Source organism: Dasypus novemcinctus, chromosome 1, assembly GCF_030445035.2.
Source record: "Dasypus novemcinctus isolate mDasNov1 chromosome 1, mDasNov1.1.hap2, whole genome shotgun sequence".
Lineage (NCBI taxonomy): Eukaryota > Metazoa > Chordata > Mammalia > Cingulata > Dasypodidae > Dasypus > Dasypus novemcinctus.
The window spans coordinates 204,676,263-204,692,006 of record NC_080673.1 but is presented as its reverse complement, the minus strand read 5'-3'; the positions used below and the strand labels follow the sequence as shown (position 1 = coordinate 204,692,006).

At 63.5% G+C, this 15,744-nt stretch overlaps 1 protein-coding gene and 3 long non-coding RNA genes across 4 annotated transcripts; all 4 read right to left on the bottom strand.

Moving 5' to 3' along the window:
• Positions 1-365: 365 nt before the first annotated feature.
• On the bottom strand, positions 366-2,207 carry LOC139436443 (uncharacterized). Its single transcript, XR_011645733.1, has 2 exons — positions 1,368-2,207; positions 366-882 (listed from the first exon to the last, which is right to left on the bottom strand). It is a non-coding gene; the product is annotated as an uncharacterized lncRNA (long non-coding RNA).
• A 1,528-nt stretch (positions 2,208-3,735) lies between these two features.
• LOC131279159 (uncharacterized) lies at positions 3,736-4,993 on the bottom strand. Its single transcript, XR_009186512.1, has 3 exons — positions 4,908-4,993; positions 4,475-4,595; positions 3,736-4,128 (listed from the first exon to the last, which is right to left on the bottom strand). It is a non-coding gene; the product is annotated as an uncharacterized lncRNA (long non-coding RNA).
• Positions 4,994-6,152: 1,159 nt separating this feature from the next.
• LOC131279838 (ral guanine nucleotide dissociation stimulator-like) lies at positions 6,153-8,439 on the bottom strand. Its single transcript, XM_058304367.2, has 4 exons — positions 8,115-8,439; positions 7,599-7,810; positions 7,214-7,317; positions 6,153-6,729 (listed from the first exon to the last, which is right to left on the bottom strand). The coding sequence occupies exons 2-4, from the start codon at positions 7,677-7,679 to the stop codon at positions 6,600-6,602; spliced, it is 315 nt and encodes a 104-aa protein (XP_058160350.2). The 5' UTR covers positions 7,680-7,810; positions 8,115-8,439; the 3' UTR covers positions 6,153-6,599.
• A 115-nt stretch (positions 8,440-8,554) lies between these two features.
• Positions 8,555-12,194, bottom strand: LOC131279153 (uncharacterized). Its single transcript, XR_009186505.1, has 4 exons — positions 12,107-12,194; positions 10,109-10,165; positions 9,229-9,422; positions 8,555-8,983 (listed from the first exon to the last, which is right to left on the bottom strand). It is a non-coding gene; the product is annotated as an uncharacterized lncRNA (long non-coding RNA).
• Between the last annotated feature and the right edge of the window lie 3,550 nt (positions 12,195-15,744).

The window sequence follows — 15,744 nt, the reverse complement described above, 5'->3', positions numbered from 1 at the left end:
TTGGTGCACAAGCAAAGCTTCAGGCAAGACGCAGGAAAGGTTCCTTCTTCCTCCAAAGTGGTGGAAAGGCGGCTGCTGCCTGCCCGGGCTCGGGAAACGGTCTTTGGGAATGGTCTAAGCCTGACGGTCCTCCTGGTGCTCTCGGCTCCTGCCGAGTGGAAACCGAAATGCACTGAAACGCTCTCTGCTGTGGATGCCCGTGCTGGCTTCAGGAACCCGGGGAAGGGCAGCTGGCTCTTGTCGCTTCTCCCTTCTAAAATCAACGGATGGCTCTGCAGTATTTCTCCTTTGGTTGAGCACTGCGAGAGCCTGTATCTCATTTCGATTAACACAGGAAATGCAAGAACTAAACTCAACTCCCAGGCTATAGTGGAAACAAGAATTTAATAATAAAACCTTCACGTCGAACATCTGCTAAGGACAAAGGTAGGTATTGCCCCTCCCCTTTAGATAGAGAGTCTTTGTTGCTGTTGATTCTCAATTCAGTTCTTTGACAATTTCGTCCAGATCCTCCCTCCGACTAGCCATGTTTGGAGCGGCAGGACAGGCCCAGGGGTGTGAGTGCAGTCTGGGGGTGGCACAGACTGGCTGCTGGGGAGGGAAGCGCCTGCCTGGCCTGGCCCACGGTGACTGGGGTCAGCAGAACGACTTGGCCAGGAGGACCTGGAAGGGAAGGGGGCCTGAGGCTGGGGGCTGCTGGGGCCAGTTACAGTTCCCCCTTTCGGAACCTGGGTCCCTTCTGCCAACTCCCGCGAAGGGCTGAGAGAGCTCTCCCCTTGACCTCGGCATCCAGGGGCGTGGTCTTCCTCAGGAGAAGAAACCGATAATCGGGCGAGGGCGCCATAGCATAATACACGTTGGCGCCGTCCGGGATCTGCAGCACTGGGGGGGGGAGAGGGGGTCAGCCGTGCTCCAGGGCATGCACGAACCCCACCCTCTGTGTCCCCACGAGAGATGGCCTCACCCGGGCACCCGACTTCCCCAGTCCAACTCCAGGAACACAGAGGAGCCGCCTGCACGACACCCTGAGCGACCAGGGAAGGCTCTGCAGAGGCACAGCTGGACGCAGGGACCCTTGTTCCAAAAGCGACTCTGACTCCCACTACCAGCCTCAGAGTGGAGCTGCCATGAGGTCGCCTCGTCCCCCCAGCACCCCTGCCGCCTCCCTGCTCAGGATGGCGGCGCTGAAACTGGCCTTCTCCAGCCCAGCGCACGTCCCTGAGCCCAGCGCTCCCGGGACCAGCCTGCCGAGCCCGCCCAGGGCAGCCCCGCACCGAGGCCTCCTGAGCAGGGTCTCGTGCCTTCATCCCTGGCTGTGCTGTCCCCCCACCCCTGCGCCCCCGCCCTCTCCACTCGCCCCGACTCACTGCCATCTCCTGAGAGGATCTGCACCAGCTGGTAGTCCTCGGGCTGCTCCCCAGCCAGCTCGAGCTCTTCCAGGGCCTTGCGGGTCACGGCTGGAGCCCTGTCTTGGTCGGTCACCTGCGGTGGGTCAACCACAGGCCTCAGGGCATGGGTCCTGGAGCCGGCTCCCCACGGCGCAGCTTCTAGAGACCCCGAGGAGGCCCCTTGGCTCGGGACTGGGTCTACAGGGGCCTCCCTGTCCTCTCTTGCTCCCCCGGGGACACTCCACGCCCTGAGGGCTCTTTCCCAGTCATTCCTCACCCCATCTCTACAAGAAACTGCACCTCTGTCTTGAGGGTGTTTCCAAGGGATGGTCCAAATCCCCTGCCCTGCAGGCTGAGCCCCGGCCCCTGGCTCCTCAGCCTGCACAACTGCTAGGGGCTCCCAGAGCCCTGGGACAAAGGGTGGCCTCGCAGCAGAGGGTGGGGACTGTGGAGTGACCTCGGGGCCTCTCTCTGTCCCTCCTCCCTCCCCATCACAGGAGAGGGCTCGCCCTCGGGGAGGGCCCCTGCCCTGCCCCTGCCCCTCCAGGAGGCCCCCGCGGAGCACTGAACCCCAGGCAGAACACACACGTCCAGTCCAAGCTCAGATGTTTGTCCGAGACGAGGCTGGACGAAACCCTACGGCCCCGCAGGAGGCCCTGGGTTCCAGGAGGCAGCTGTGCTCAGCAAGGTCTAGACTGCAGCTGCCTTGAGCACGAGGGCCCGGGTGCAGGCAGGGCTCAGGCCAAGGGCCACTCAGTGACAGCTTAGAACAAGCACAGCAGCTCCTGGCCACAAGAGAAGTGCAGCCCGTCCGGCTGGGCACCGCCGCAGCGCTGCAGCCTCTGGGCCGCGGAGCAGGGGTGGGTCCATCTGCACGTCCATCCGGGATCTGGGCCCTGCTCACACCTTCACGGCCACCGCCCTGGGGCAGACCCCGTCCTCCCCTCTGGCTCACGGCCGCAGCCCCTCACTGGCCGGTGTCTCCACCCACCACCTCACCGTCCACTCTGGGGCCAAAGCTCTCCTGCTGGCCCTGCTCTGCTCTGACCCTTCAGGGGCTCCTGAGAAAGTCACGCTCCATCCGGCAGCTCCAGGGCCTGATGGGACCTGGCTCCCAACGCCTCTCTGACCCCATCCCTGCCCCCGACCCCTGCTCCTTCAGCCCTGGCCTCGAGGCTGCTCCTTGGCCCGCCAAGCACACGCCTCCTCGGGCCTGCCTGTGTCCACCGTCCTGAGCCCTGACCGCCGTCGCACACACGCTCTTCCTGCCCCTGGACGTGGCCGTCTGTCCTTCCCCAGCCATTGGCAAGTCTGCTCCAGGGCGGCAGGCGGGGACCACGGCACCGCTCAGGTGCCTGCAGCCTGAGCCACCGTGGCCTGGGGGGCGGCTGCTTGCCCGGCTCACAAGGATGCTCTGGACCTTGTGGCCGCTGTCCTCGGCCAGGGCGACATGGACGAAGCAGCGGTCGCTCACGTGCCGTTTGTAGCACGGCCGTGAGTCACGGCGCTTTCGGCTGGTCCGGGTGGCCCTGGCTTGGATGGAGGAGGAAGAGGACGTTCCTCCCGATGCTGACATGACACTGGAGCCGATCCGAGACGATGCACAGGTCGATGGCCCCGGCTGTGGGGGACGGGAGGTCAACAAAGGCCGGGAGCCTTGGGGCAGCCCGGGCTGCTCGAGAAGCTCCTGGAGGCTCTAGAAGGTCTGGACGAGGCAACGAGACTCCATCCCTGGTGGACACGGGGAGGGCCCCGCAGGCACAGGAGGGGCGGCGGGAGGTCGAGGGCCCCAGGGAGCAGGGCTGGGCAGTCACCTTCGCTTCCTGACCGTCCTGGGCCTCCGGGACGTGGTCCGGGTGGATTTCCACCACAGAGCCGGAGAAGCCAGCCACGTGCGGGTGAGGAGAATCCACGGCATCCCCGCCGCCCAGGCCAGCGCCACCCTGGAGCTGGACACTGGAGAGGGCAGTGCTGCTGCCACTGCCGCTGGACTCAGCGTTGGGGCCCTGGCGGCTGGATGGAGGCTCGGCTTACCTTGGGGCCTCCCCTGGCATGCCTGCCCACCTCTGCCCTGCTAAATCTGCACATGGCTAAGTCCTAGGTCCACCAAGAGGAGTCACCGGGCCCCGACTGCCCCAGAGCTCACGCTGCACTACCCCGTTGCCCAGAGGAGGAAACAGGCCCAGGGAGGGGGCGACTCTCCCAGCCCCAGGGCTGGTCGGGAGTGGAGCTGGGATCCCGGCGCTCAGTGGCAGGCAGGCCCCCCCCAGCCCACGCTCAGCCTGGAGCTCCCCTGAGCCCCGGCCAGCCCACCCTCTCCTGCCCCACAAGGGGAACTCACTCTCCGCTCCAAGGCTCGCTGCCTTCCGGGGGGTGTTGGGCCTGGAGGCTCTCACTGGCCGACTTGGGTGGCGGCTCCCACTCACGAGACAGGAGGAGGTTACAGGACAGGGGGCGGCTGTCAGGTTCCTGGGAGCCCCAGCTCGGGCTCCCTCCCAGGGTCCACACAGCAGTTGGCGTCCACGTGCCCCGGCCTCCTTGGGCAGCAGGGCCTACGTGGGCCCAGGAGCCACCAGGGTGCTCCCGCCCCACTGGGGCCTGATGGCCCCCTGGCCTGACCTGTCCTTCTGGCCGAGCTGCTCCGTGCCTCAAACCAGGCCCCGAAGCGCCCGTCGGGCACAAGGTGGTCGTAGCAGCAGCGCACCTGCAGCGTCTGCAGCTCGGCCCCCAGCTGGTCTTCCTGGGGTCAGATGGAGAAGGAGGCACTGCCGAGGCCCGGGTGGGCTTGCCCAGTGGGCCGGGGCCTGGGGGCTGATTTGGCCTCTGGGTACCCCAGCCCTCCCCTGCCTTCCGCCTCTACCTGCCCTCAGGGCTGAGCTCACACAGCTCCTTCTCCAGGAAGTCGACCTTCCACTAGGTGAACCCCCCACCCTCCCGAGGGAGGGGTCGGCCCTGTCTTCTCTCCTCCAACTCCCCAGCAGTCTTCCAGGAAGCTGCTTGCAGCCCGGGGGGGCCCTGCCAGGAGGCTCTCACTGTCCAGCCCCCACCCCCAGCCCCACCCCACACTGCTGCCCGCAGCTGCTCACCTTCCTCCTTTTCTCAAAATTCACCGTGGTCTCCTGGAAGGCAGAGAGGTCACATCCATCACCAGGGGGTCCCCAGCCATTGCCGTGCGCATTGCCCCAGATCCCTTGTCGTGCGGCACTACTGTGGGTTCCACGGGCACAGGGCAGCCCAGATCAGGCAAGGACCCAGGCAGGCTTGTGGGCGCAGGAGTGGGGCCGCCAGGGGAGCCCCAGGCCCACCCGGCCCAGCCTCTGACCACAGTGGACACATGCCCCGGGACCAGCCTGCGCTCACTCTGCTGCCACAAGACCACGGCCCCCAGCTCCAGGGCGCCCAGGAGGCTCTCGGGAGATGCAGTGTGCTCACTGCTCAGTGCTCGGGGCTCGGGCCGGCCTCTCCTCCCAAGCCTCAGGGACCCTTTCCCACGTGGTCCCGGGCCCCCGGCTCACTCACATCCAGAAACTCCTGCATGGCAGAGTCCACCAGCGAAAACCGAGTGAGGAATGTCCCCAGCCATGGGACAGTGCCCTGGATGGCACCCTGTGGCGTGGAGTGGGTGGGGATGAGTGCAGGCACATGGGGGCCCCCGACACCCCGCCCTGACCACCCCCGCAGGCTCAGACTCCTAGGACCACCCAGCATCACCCCGGCACACGCTCGGGGACTCAGCTGTCACCCCGAAGTGCCCCGCCCGGCCTCCAAGGACCCCAAACTCCCCTGCAGTCCCCTCCCAGCACCGGCGTTTCTTCCATGCCAAGCCCACACCCCACCCCACCCAGTCCCCCAGCCTCGGCTCTTCCAGGCTCTTGCTCTGACTTGCTGCCACTAGTCCCCGAGGATTCCCTCGGCTCCCGGCCCTCAAGCTTCCAGGGGAACAGACATGGAAGGGAGGCTGCCTGGGCTCAGAGGCCCAGGAGGGATGGCTGGGAGGAGGGCCCCACCCTGACTTGGAGGCACCCGCCCTGGCCCCCTGGCAGGAGCCACCCCCTCCCCTCCTGCTGCTGCTGCTGCTGCTGCTGCTGGGCTCTGTTGGGGTTCACGTCCAGGGTGGCAAACTCGGGGTTCCCCTCCTGTCAGGATTGAGCAGCTCGGGGTCACTGAGGCCCTCCGTCCCTCCCCTTTGTCCCTGGGGCCTTGGACCCCTGGACCAAGTGGGCAGGTGTAAATCTGCTGCCCCCACGTGCTGGAGGTGCCCTGGGGGCCTGGTGGAAGCGACCTGGCCTCCCTGAGCCTGTTTGGGCATCTGGGATGTGACCACAAAGACCTGACCCCTTCTCGGGAGTCCAGAGGCCTCGGGGGTGCACGCCAGCGGCACGGAAGCTCTGGCCATCCCGCTGTCCCACTCGGAGTCCCAGGAACCCTCAGCCACGCTCCTTTTCTCCGGTCAACCCCGCCACCTGGCCGTGAGGGCTGCGCCGCTGGATGCTTGTGCTTCCGTTCAGCCGGAGGCCCAAGGAAGGATGTGCTCGGGGCGCCGAGGACGGGTGGCTCCCTCCGGCTGGAGGCCTCGTCTGCGCTGACGCCGCCCCACAGCCCGCCACTGCCAACAGCTGTCCGCTTCTCCCGACCTCTGCGCGTGGATGTGTGGGGGGCCTCGTGTTGTCCCAGCCTTGGAGCTGGAGGATGGGCTGTCCCGGGAGGCCTAGTTGAGCAGATCCTGCCTGCGCCAGCCCACAGGACGGAAAACCCAAAGGCCGCCCGAGGCCCGCACACAGGCGCCCCCTCCCGGGGGTCCACTCGGCATGTTCTGCCTGCAGGGGCACCCCGTCCTCCAGCTGCACGGCTGGACATTGCAGTACTGGACATCGAAGTTGTGCTGTGTCTTCTAGGTGGAAGCTTCTAGTTTTAGTCAGAAAGGACCCGCCGTGGTTTCCCGTCTCCCAAAGACTTCTCCTAGCTCTCGGACACAAGCCATTCGAAACGAGGCGCAGTTCTGAGACCCCCACGTGGATGGAGACTTCTCATCCTGCCGGTTCTTCATCTCCTCCTGGAACATCCCAGCCCCTCCCACCACGTCCGAGCACCAACCCCAGCCTATGGCCCGGCAGCTGCCCCCCACCTGCCCACGAACCAGGCAGAGCCCTCTTCATCTTCCTCCAGAAGAGGCCAGACAGGATGTTTGCAAAGAAACACCCAGGGAAACACTCACAAGCCCCCCTCCTGAGCCCTGGCCCCCCGCCTGCTCTTCACCTGGGAGATCATCTCGCTGCCCAGGGAGGCGTTGATCTCGGTGGACACAATCCCAGACAGTGTCTGAAAGAGGCGGAAGCTGGCCCTGGGGGAGGGCAAGAAGGAAGGAGAAAGGTGGGAGTGGGTGGGAGCGTCCGGGGACAGCCCACTACGCTGGAGCTGGGTCCTGGGACCCGGACTGCCTGGGTGGGTGGTGCTGAGACTGGGCAGCTCCGAGCACTGCAGGACAGCGTGGGCTTGGGAGCTGAGCTCTCAGGTGGGCACCGCGGGGACCCCCACTCCTAGTTCATGAGTGGCTGGTGTTGACACGGGGAGCTGTCCCCTGGACAGAGCAGGCTGCTGACCAGCACACCCTGGACGTGCTCATCTGGCTCGACTCCGTGCCTGACCATGGGTGGCACCAGTGTTGATGCACAACAGCTGACCTCAGGTCCTGGCGAGACCTGGAGCCCCAGCCTACCCAGCTCCTGCCCGGATCCCGCTGCCTCCAGACACCCTGCAGGGCGATGTCCAGCCTCCCGCGCGGCCCCTGGTCCCCCCCGGCGTCCCCTGGAGAGAAGCCTGCCCACCTGGAAACTTCCACCCATGTCTTCTTCTGACGTCCAATCGCGTGCCTGTTGAGAGCAGAGAGGATGGCACGGGCTGAGTAGAAGTTGCGGAGGGTTCGGCACTCCTGGGGAGGGAGAAAGAATGGGCCGTGAGGGGTGGTCTGAGCGTGCCCTGCTCCCGCGCCAGCCCTCTCGGCTGACCTCCCCCTCTGGATGAGAGACCCCCACGGAGCCCCTGAGGGCGAGCCGGGGCCCCAGAGCGGGACCCCCACGCTCCACCTGAGGGAAGAGCCTGGGGGGACGTGAGGAGGAAGGAGGGCTGTGCTCCAGGCAGGGCAGGGCCCGGAGGCCGAGAGCCCACCAGAGCGCTGGGGGTCCAGGAGTCCAGAGAGGGCCCGGCACGCACCCTGGCCACCTCGATCCAGTGCTCCACCACCCTGGCCTTGTCTGCGGCCTTCATGCTGGGGTCCCCGAGGCAGGTGGCCATGACGCAGTCAGCCACGCGGTTGACCTGGCTGATGAGGGCACGGTGGGCGCCACGCGCTCCTTGCCCTTCTGGTGGCGCTGGGACCAGATGGAGCCCAGGCAGTGGTGGGGCACCACCTTCTTGAACAGCTCCTGGGGAGGAGGGCAAGTCAGCCGGCCACACCCACCCCAGCTCAAATCCCGCGGGCCCTCAGGACCCTGGCCGTGGCCATCGTCACAGCAGTGCTTGTGGCAGGGACGGCTAGTGTCCTAGGTCCCCTCTCCAGAGGCGCAAGTGCGGGCTTGAGCTCAAGAAACTCACCCAAGGAACAAGGCAGGCAGGGGACCAGGGCTTGGACCCAGATGGCAGGATTCAGGATCAGGGTGGGGAGGGCTGGGGCGGCAGGTCCTGGGAGGAAGACCCCCCAGCTCCACCCTGCCGAGCCCAGCTGCTCACCGCATCCATGAGCGACAGCTGCTCTGCCACCAGCTCGGGAGGGAAAGCCAGGAGCTCAGGCTTCTGCTCGCGCAGACCGTCCCCGCAGGTCCCGGGCCAGGGGCAGGAAGGCTGTGGGGGGGCAGCCCGCCCTGCTGCTGAGCTGAGCTCTGGCTGTGGCTCAGGGGTGCTGTCAGCCTTGCCTCCCCCTCGAGAGCCGCTGCTCCTGAAGGAGCCTGAACCGGCTGGAGCTCCAGAGTGGGCACTGGAGCGACCTGTGCAGGTGGCACTGGAGGTGGCGGTGGGACCGCCTCCCCCTCGCCAACTGCTGGTGCGGATGGGGCTGCCCCTGCAGATGGGGCCGGCTCTGCCTCCGTAGGGGGCACTGGTGCTCCCTCCACAGGTGGCAGTGCAGGTGGCCCCGAGGCCTCTTCCAGCTCGCAAGCCGGTGCTTCTGCTGCTGGAGGAGCAGGCTCTCCCTCGAGAGCGGGCAGTGCTGATCCGTGGAGCGGTGGCGAGGCAGGTGGAGGTAGACTTGCCCCCGGCTCTGCAGCTCCTGCTCCTGATGGTGCTGCAGCTGCCCGCAGCTCCTGAGCAGGTGCTCCAGCTGACCGGGTCGGATGGTCTAGCTCCAGGGAGGGCATGGGCCCCATCTCTGCAGGGGGGCAGCTGTGGTGGTGCTGGAGCCACCTGCAGCTCAGGAGCTGGCGCCCCGGCGCGCAATGCGTCAGGCTCTATTTGCACGGCAGGCGCTGGCACCACCTCGCCAGCTGTCAGTCCAGGTGGTGATGGAGCTGACTCTGGCTCTGGACCTGTGTCGGCCGCAGGGGCTGGAAGTGGCACTGGCGGTTGCGCTGGAGGCATCGGTGGCTCTGGAGCTGACAAAGGAGCTGGACAAGAGGCAGTTTCCCCACCATGAATGGCTCCGAGTGTCATTCCAAAACAGAGAAGATCCCACTACCTCTAGGGGAAGATCCTGCCCAGGAAAGTGCTCCCCACCGCAGGCTCCCAGGGGACATGCCTGGGGCTCCCCTTGCTCGCAGCCCGAGGGCAGCCTCTGCTGGCTCCTGCCTCTGCGGTGCAATCCCGGGCCCCGGCCCACAAGCTCACGTGCCCCCACCCCGGGGCCCCTCACCCTCCGGCTCTGCCTCCGTGGGCTCCGGGTGTCTCCTCCGGGCAAGCAGAAGCGCGACACGGCACTGCGGGCCAGAGCCTGGCAGGTGCTCCCTGGCGTGGGCCGCCAGCAGCTGCAGGCAGGGAGAGTCCGGAGGCTGCAGGAAGTCCTCCCAGTACTGGTCCATCCAGGTGCCCAGCAGGGAGCAGAGGGTGCTGAGGGCAGGGGGCAGCACCGTCAGACGCCGGCCTTGCCCTCCATGCTGCCCCCAGGACCCTCCCACTGCACACAAAGTCCACGAGGACAGCAAGGGCTCTGACTGTCATGGCCACAGCCCGGTGCTGACACACAGTGGGCGCTTCAGCACCGGGTGAGTGCGGAGGGGGCAGGGCCCGTCCTCCCGCCCCGGGCCCTCGTGGCCCCCCCAGGAGCATCTGCCCGAGGAGCTGCCTCATCTTCCGCCTGGTGTTGTGTGTGTCTCCCCTTCCCATGGACACTGCCCCCCACCCCGCCCCGACGGGGACGCAGCCGTCCCCACCACCCCTGCAGGAGGCAGACAGGACTGAGGCCCCCGGCAGATTGGCAGCAGGCCGCTCACCACCTCCTGTCAGGGGTCTGCGTGAGGTGCTGTTTGGGGGCCTGGGAGCTGGAAGGGGGTGGAGGACGGGTGGGCTTCTCTGGGGAATGAACCCCCTGGCCTCCTGTACAGACAGTGCCCCAGGACCCCACCTCAGCTTCCTTACTCCTTGGCAAGGGGAGGGGGAAGCCCTCTGCCCTCAGCCTTAGGACGGAGGATGCGTGGCCCCAGGCCCTGCCCAGTCCTCTCCTGCCACCCACCACCCAACTCCCCACGATGGGGTCTGGGCAGAGAGCTCCTCGCCCTCACCCAAAGTGCACCTACGTTTTCACGTCAAGATGTCCACGAGGCTCGCCCCTCCCACCGAGGTCACCTCCATACCTAGGGGAGACCGTGAGGCTGTCACAGCTGCTTGCTGAGTGTCCCCCCTGCTGAAGATGGCTCGGCCTATTGCCAGCCGCCCCCCTCCAAAGGAACCCAGAAGGCAGGATCTCTGGTCTGCCGTGTCCGCTGCATGAAACCAGGTGCCGAAGGGAGCGCGTGCACCGAGTAGACACTTGCTGTCTACCAGGGGAAGGGGGAGCCCTCAGCGGCACCTCCTCAGACCTGGGGGAGACCTGGAGACCCCTGGCAGCCCACAGGGATCCCCGCTCTGACCACACCGAGGTCGGAGGCCCAAAAGGGCTCGCAGACCTCCCTGAGAAATGAGAAAACTGGGTGCGAAGGGAACGAGGCCGAGAGCCTCTTCCCTGGGCAGAGGGAAGTCCTGCCCAGGGGCAGCCCTGCATCTCCAGCCGCCCTGTCCGGGAGCCAGGCTGGGGCGGCCCTTCCCACGGACCCTCCCAGTCTCTCCTACAATCAGCCCTCGGGGCTGGTCCTCAGGGCGCCCCCTTCCCAAGGAGGACACTGAGGCCAGCGGAGCAGTGGCGTTTCTGAGACGCCCAGCAAGTGGGGGCGCAGCAGCCCAGGGGGCGGGTGGGGGCGGGCGTTCACCGGTGGAACAGCCGGTCCAGGACCTGCTCGGTGGAGGCGAACACGCGGCAGGTCCCCAGGAAGGTGCGCACGTAGCCGAGGTCGCCCTCCTGCAAGGCGGGCACCAGGTGCTCTGCCAGGGCCTCCCAGCAGCCGGCCTGGACCGTGCGCATGGGGCGGCTCTCCCCCCTCGCGAGGGCCCCCTCGTTCTTCCTCTGGGTGGGACAGAGGGGGCAGGGTGATCAGACGCCGTGCCTGGACCCAGCTGGGCAGAGCCAGGGCCACCTGCTGCCCCGAGTCCTGAGCAACGTCCTGCGAGGGGCCGTGTGGGCCTAGTGGAGAAAGGTCCTCGGCCTCCACACGGAACCGCAGCTGAGCCAGCACCTGAGAGGCGAGGCCCCTGGCCTGAAAGGGCGGGTGCCTGGAGGGTCCTTGGGGAGAAAGGCCCCTGCAGGACAGAGGGGCTGAGCAGCCCCTGGGGAACTGCAGACCCTCCTGGTCAGGAGACCACCTTCTGGACTGCACCGTCCCGGGGCCAGAGCAACAAGGGGATGCCGTTGGCCACCCCGACCCCAGCTCAGGACAAGGAAGGAAAACGCCAGGCCAGGGCCAGGGGCTGCAGGGACGCTCCCCCCAAAGACAGCCGGTGGTCCCCCGCCGCTGCCCCTCCACGAGGTCAGCTGGCCTCGCTGGAGAAAGGGGGGTCTGCGTGTCCTCTGCCTGGCCGGCCTTTCCTGCAGCCTCTGCCGGGGCCGGGAGGACCACTGCCTGGGGGCCTGTGGGCGGTGTCCAGGGCAGCAGAGCCGGCAGGGCCCCGGGACAGGACCTGCGGCTCCAGCAGCCCTGAAGGCCAAAAGGCTGCTCTGAGCTGCCCTCCTGGAATCCTGGGCAGCCGAGGCAGGCCCAGCTCTTACCCGGGAAGGTCAGGGGGGCGCTTATGGGAGACGGCGAGAACCCTCCTCAGCAGGAGAGCTGGACGGCTCAGAGCAGATGGGCAAGGACTGTCACGGAGATGCCGCCGGGGACGTGGGGCTGAGGAGGGGACTCGCAAACACAGCAGGACCATGCGCACGTGTCTGTGGCATGCCCACCCTCCAGCCGGCCCTGACGGGAATCCTGCACTAAAGACCCTCTCCTGCCCTCTCCACGTGTGCAGTGATCTTCCCCCCGTCTGTGGAGTGGCAGTGTGCTGGGGGACTGGGGGCGGTCCCAGGTTCCTCGGGGAGCAGGATATGGGGCCACTCGGGTGGGAAAGCCCTGAAGAGCGCGTGGGCGGTGGTCAGGGTGGGATACGGCCCCGGGGTGCTCCCCGGCTGCCTCAGGCCCACCCCCCTCGGCGCCTGCTCTCACCTGGAACCAGCGCCGGCCTTGGCCAGGGCCCCGATGGACCGGCACCTTCCTCAGAGAGACAGAGTAGACCAGCCCCTCCTCCAGCTCCTCGCCGACCACCTGCGTGGAGCTCTGCGAACACAGTGCCCGGCAGCCGGGCCGAGGGGCGTCAGCGAGGGGCCTGTCCTCCCCTGCAGGGGACGCTGCCCTCCATCGGGCCGGGACCCAGGGCAGGCCCAGGTGGGCTCTGCCTTCCCCCGAGCCCAGTGGAGATACAGGGGAGCTTGAGGCTCAGGAAAGACACGGCCCACATGGATGTCCCCAAGCTGCCTCTTCCCACCCCCACCCGTGACCTGGCAGGGAACAGGGAAGGCCCTCCGGGTCCCCAACCCTGACAGCCGCTCCTGCCCGTGGTGGTCCCCCTGTCCACGCCCCCACAGCCTGGGAAGAGGATGGACATGGGGCTGCCCAGGAGGAGCACAGTGGTGGCCTGTGCTCAACCGGCTCCCCTGGGCCACCCCGTGTCACCTCTGGTTGCCTCCTGGGTGCCGATGGCCAGCGGCTCCGTGGCTGAGGCCTGAGCCAATGTCGGAAGCGATGGCAAGGGGATTCATTCTCGCTTTGGTGGAGGCTGGAGACTTGGGGTCGCGCAACGCAGCAGGGGAACATGTTGCTCTCTCGAGCGTCTCCTGCCAAGTGAGCTGGGAAGGGGCTGCCTGTGGAATCTGGGTGCCTGGTTACCAGGGTTCCAAGTTCTGTCACCAAGGAAGTGAGGTCACCTCCTTAGGTCATTTCCCCTGGGCCCTTCAACTGTCAGAACCCTGCCAAAGTCCCTCTGCATGGCTGTCTGTCCATCCCCTCTCCTGGATTGCCTTGTTCCCTGGACGCCGTTCTGCCAACACGTCCCCCCCACAGCTCCCTGGGAAGGCTGCGGGCGGCTTGGGCCCCCGCTCGGGGGAGACCCAGCTGGGTTCAGAGCCCGCTGCTCCATCCATTCCATTTTGGGGAGCCCAGGCTAGTCACTGGGGCCCACCCCAGTCTCCTCACCACACAGCGGGATCCATTCTAGCATCGGCTTCCTGGGACAGCGGCATGTCCTTGGGGGGTGGACACTGTGAGTCCTGGAGTCTGGTTTCACATGGAGCGAATGCACAAACTCAGACACAGGAGAAGCAGGAAGGGGATAGACGGAACCCCGAGTCCAACTCCACACAGGGCTGGGGGAGGGCCGTGTGGTCTGCGGAGACCCACTTGCGCTCCTGGGCTGCTGTCTCCATCTGGCCCGTGACGAGGTGCAAATGAGACCAAAGTCAAATATGGCGGCTGTGCCACCAATCCTGCCAGAGGCTTCCCATTGCCTTGATTATTTCTAACTCTATCTTGTCCACTTAAGAATTGCAGATAGAAGCAATTGTTTAAAAAGAAAAAGCAAGCACAATTGAATAAAACTGTACAACTCTCAATTAAATGGACTGGCTACGTAGAAATTGTTTTTTATCGTACAGTATGTCACACAGTCTATTTGGTTCATCATAACACAATCCTGTGGTATTGGCCCTTTTGTGTCTGGCCGGCTTCACTTAAAAGAATCTCCTCCAGGGTCATCCACGTTGTCTTCTTGACAATTCATGTCTTCTTACTGCTGCATAACTTTTCCTCGGGTGAATTCACCAGCTTGTTTGTCCACTCATCCATCGACGGACACCTGGGTTGTTTCCAACTTCTGGCAATTGTGAAGAATGCCACTGCAAAAATCGACGTGCAGATGTCTGTTTGTGTCACTGCTCTTGGTTCTTCTGGCTATAGACACAGTGGTGGTACTGCAGGGTCACATGGCGAGTCTATTTTCAACTTCTTGAGGGACTGCCAACAGTCCTCCACAGTGGCTGGACCGCCCTGCATTGCCACCAGCCAGCTGGGAAGAAGTGTTGCTATCTCGCCACAGCCGCTCCAGCACGTGGAGTTCTCCGTCTTTGGGAGTAGTGGCCATCCTGATAGGTGGGAAACGATACGTCCTTGTGGGTTTTGATTTGCATTGCCCTAATCAGAAGAGATCTGGAGCATTTTTTCCATGTGTTTTTTTTGCCTTTTGTATTTCTTCTTTGGACAAATGCCTACTCAAGTCTGTTGCTCATTTTTAAATTGGATTGTTTCTCCTTTTATTGTTGAGATGTAAATGTCTCATTATAGATCCTGGATATTAGACCCTTATCAGACATGTGATTTCCAAATATCTTCCTCTATTGAGTCACCTGCCTTTTCACCCTTTTGACAAAGTCCTGTGAGGTGCAAAAGTGTTTAATTTTGCAGAAGTCCCTTTTATCTTTTTTTTTTTTTTCTCTTGTGGCCTGTGCTTTGGGTGTCAGGTCACAGAAACCACCACTTACTCCAAGGTCTTGAAGATGCTTCCTGATGTTTTCTTCTAGGTCTTTCGTATCTGCTTTTATATTAGGTCTTTGATCTATTTTCAGTTGATTCTTGTGTAGGGAGTGAGATAGGGTCCTCTTTCATGCTTTTGGTTATAGATATCCAGTTCTCCCAGCACCATTCGTCGAAGAACCCATTATGTCCTATTAACACGGCCTTGGTAGGTTTGTCAAAAACCAGTTGACACGGGAAACGGACTTTGGCCCAGTGGTTAGGGCGTCCGTCTACCATACGGGAGGTCCGTGGTTCAAACCCCGGGCCTCCTTGACCCGTGTGGAGCTGGCCATGCGCAGTGCTGATGCGCGCAAGGAGTGCCATGCCACGCAAGGGTGTCCCCCGCGTGGGGGAGCCCTACCCGCAAGGAGTGCGCCCGTGAGGAAAGCCGCCCAGCGCGAAAGAAAGAGCAGCCTGCCCAGGAATGGCGCCGCCCACACTTCCCGTGCCGCTGACGACAACAGAAGCGGACAAAGAAACAAGACGCAGCAAATAGACACCAAGAACAGACAACCAGGGGAGGGGGGGAAATTAAATAAATAAATAAATCTTTAAAAAAAAACAAAAAACCAGTTGACAGTAGAGGTGAGGGTGTTTTTCTGGATTCTCTATTCTATTCCACTGATAGATGTGTCGACCTTTATGCTGCTACCTTCCTGTTTTGACCACTGTAGCTTTGTAATACCTTGGAAGGCCAGGCAGTGAAATTGCTCCCATGTCGCTCTTCTTGTTCAGAATGCTTTTGGCTATTTGGATGCACTTTCCCTTCCAGATGAATTTGGTAATGGCCTTTTCTGATTCTGTAAAACGGCTGTTTGGCATTTTGGTTGGTACTACGTTGAATCTATAAATCGGTTTGGGAAAGATTGACATCTTCATGATATTTATTCTTCCAGTCCATGAGCACATCATGGCTGCGGGTTTTCCACCTATGCCCATTATCATGTTCAGGAATTTTCCTTCTATTCCTATTGTTTGAAGTTTGTATCTGAAAAAGATGCTGGATTTTGTCAAATGCCTTTTCCACATCAGCTGAGATGATGATATGTTTTTCCTCTTGGATTGATTTCCTTATGTTGAACCAGACTTGTGTGACAAGAATAAATCCCAACTGGCCATGATGTATAAGTCTTTTGATACGCTCTTGGATTCTATTGGCAAGTATTTTGTCGAGAGTTTTTGTGTTGATGTTCCTTAGAGAGACTGGTCTCTAATCTTCTTTCCTTGTGGTATCTTTA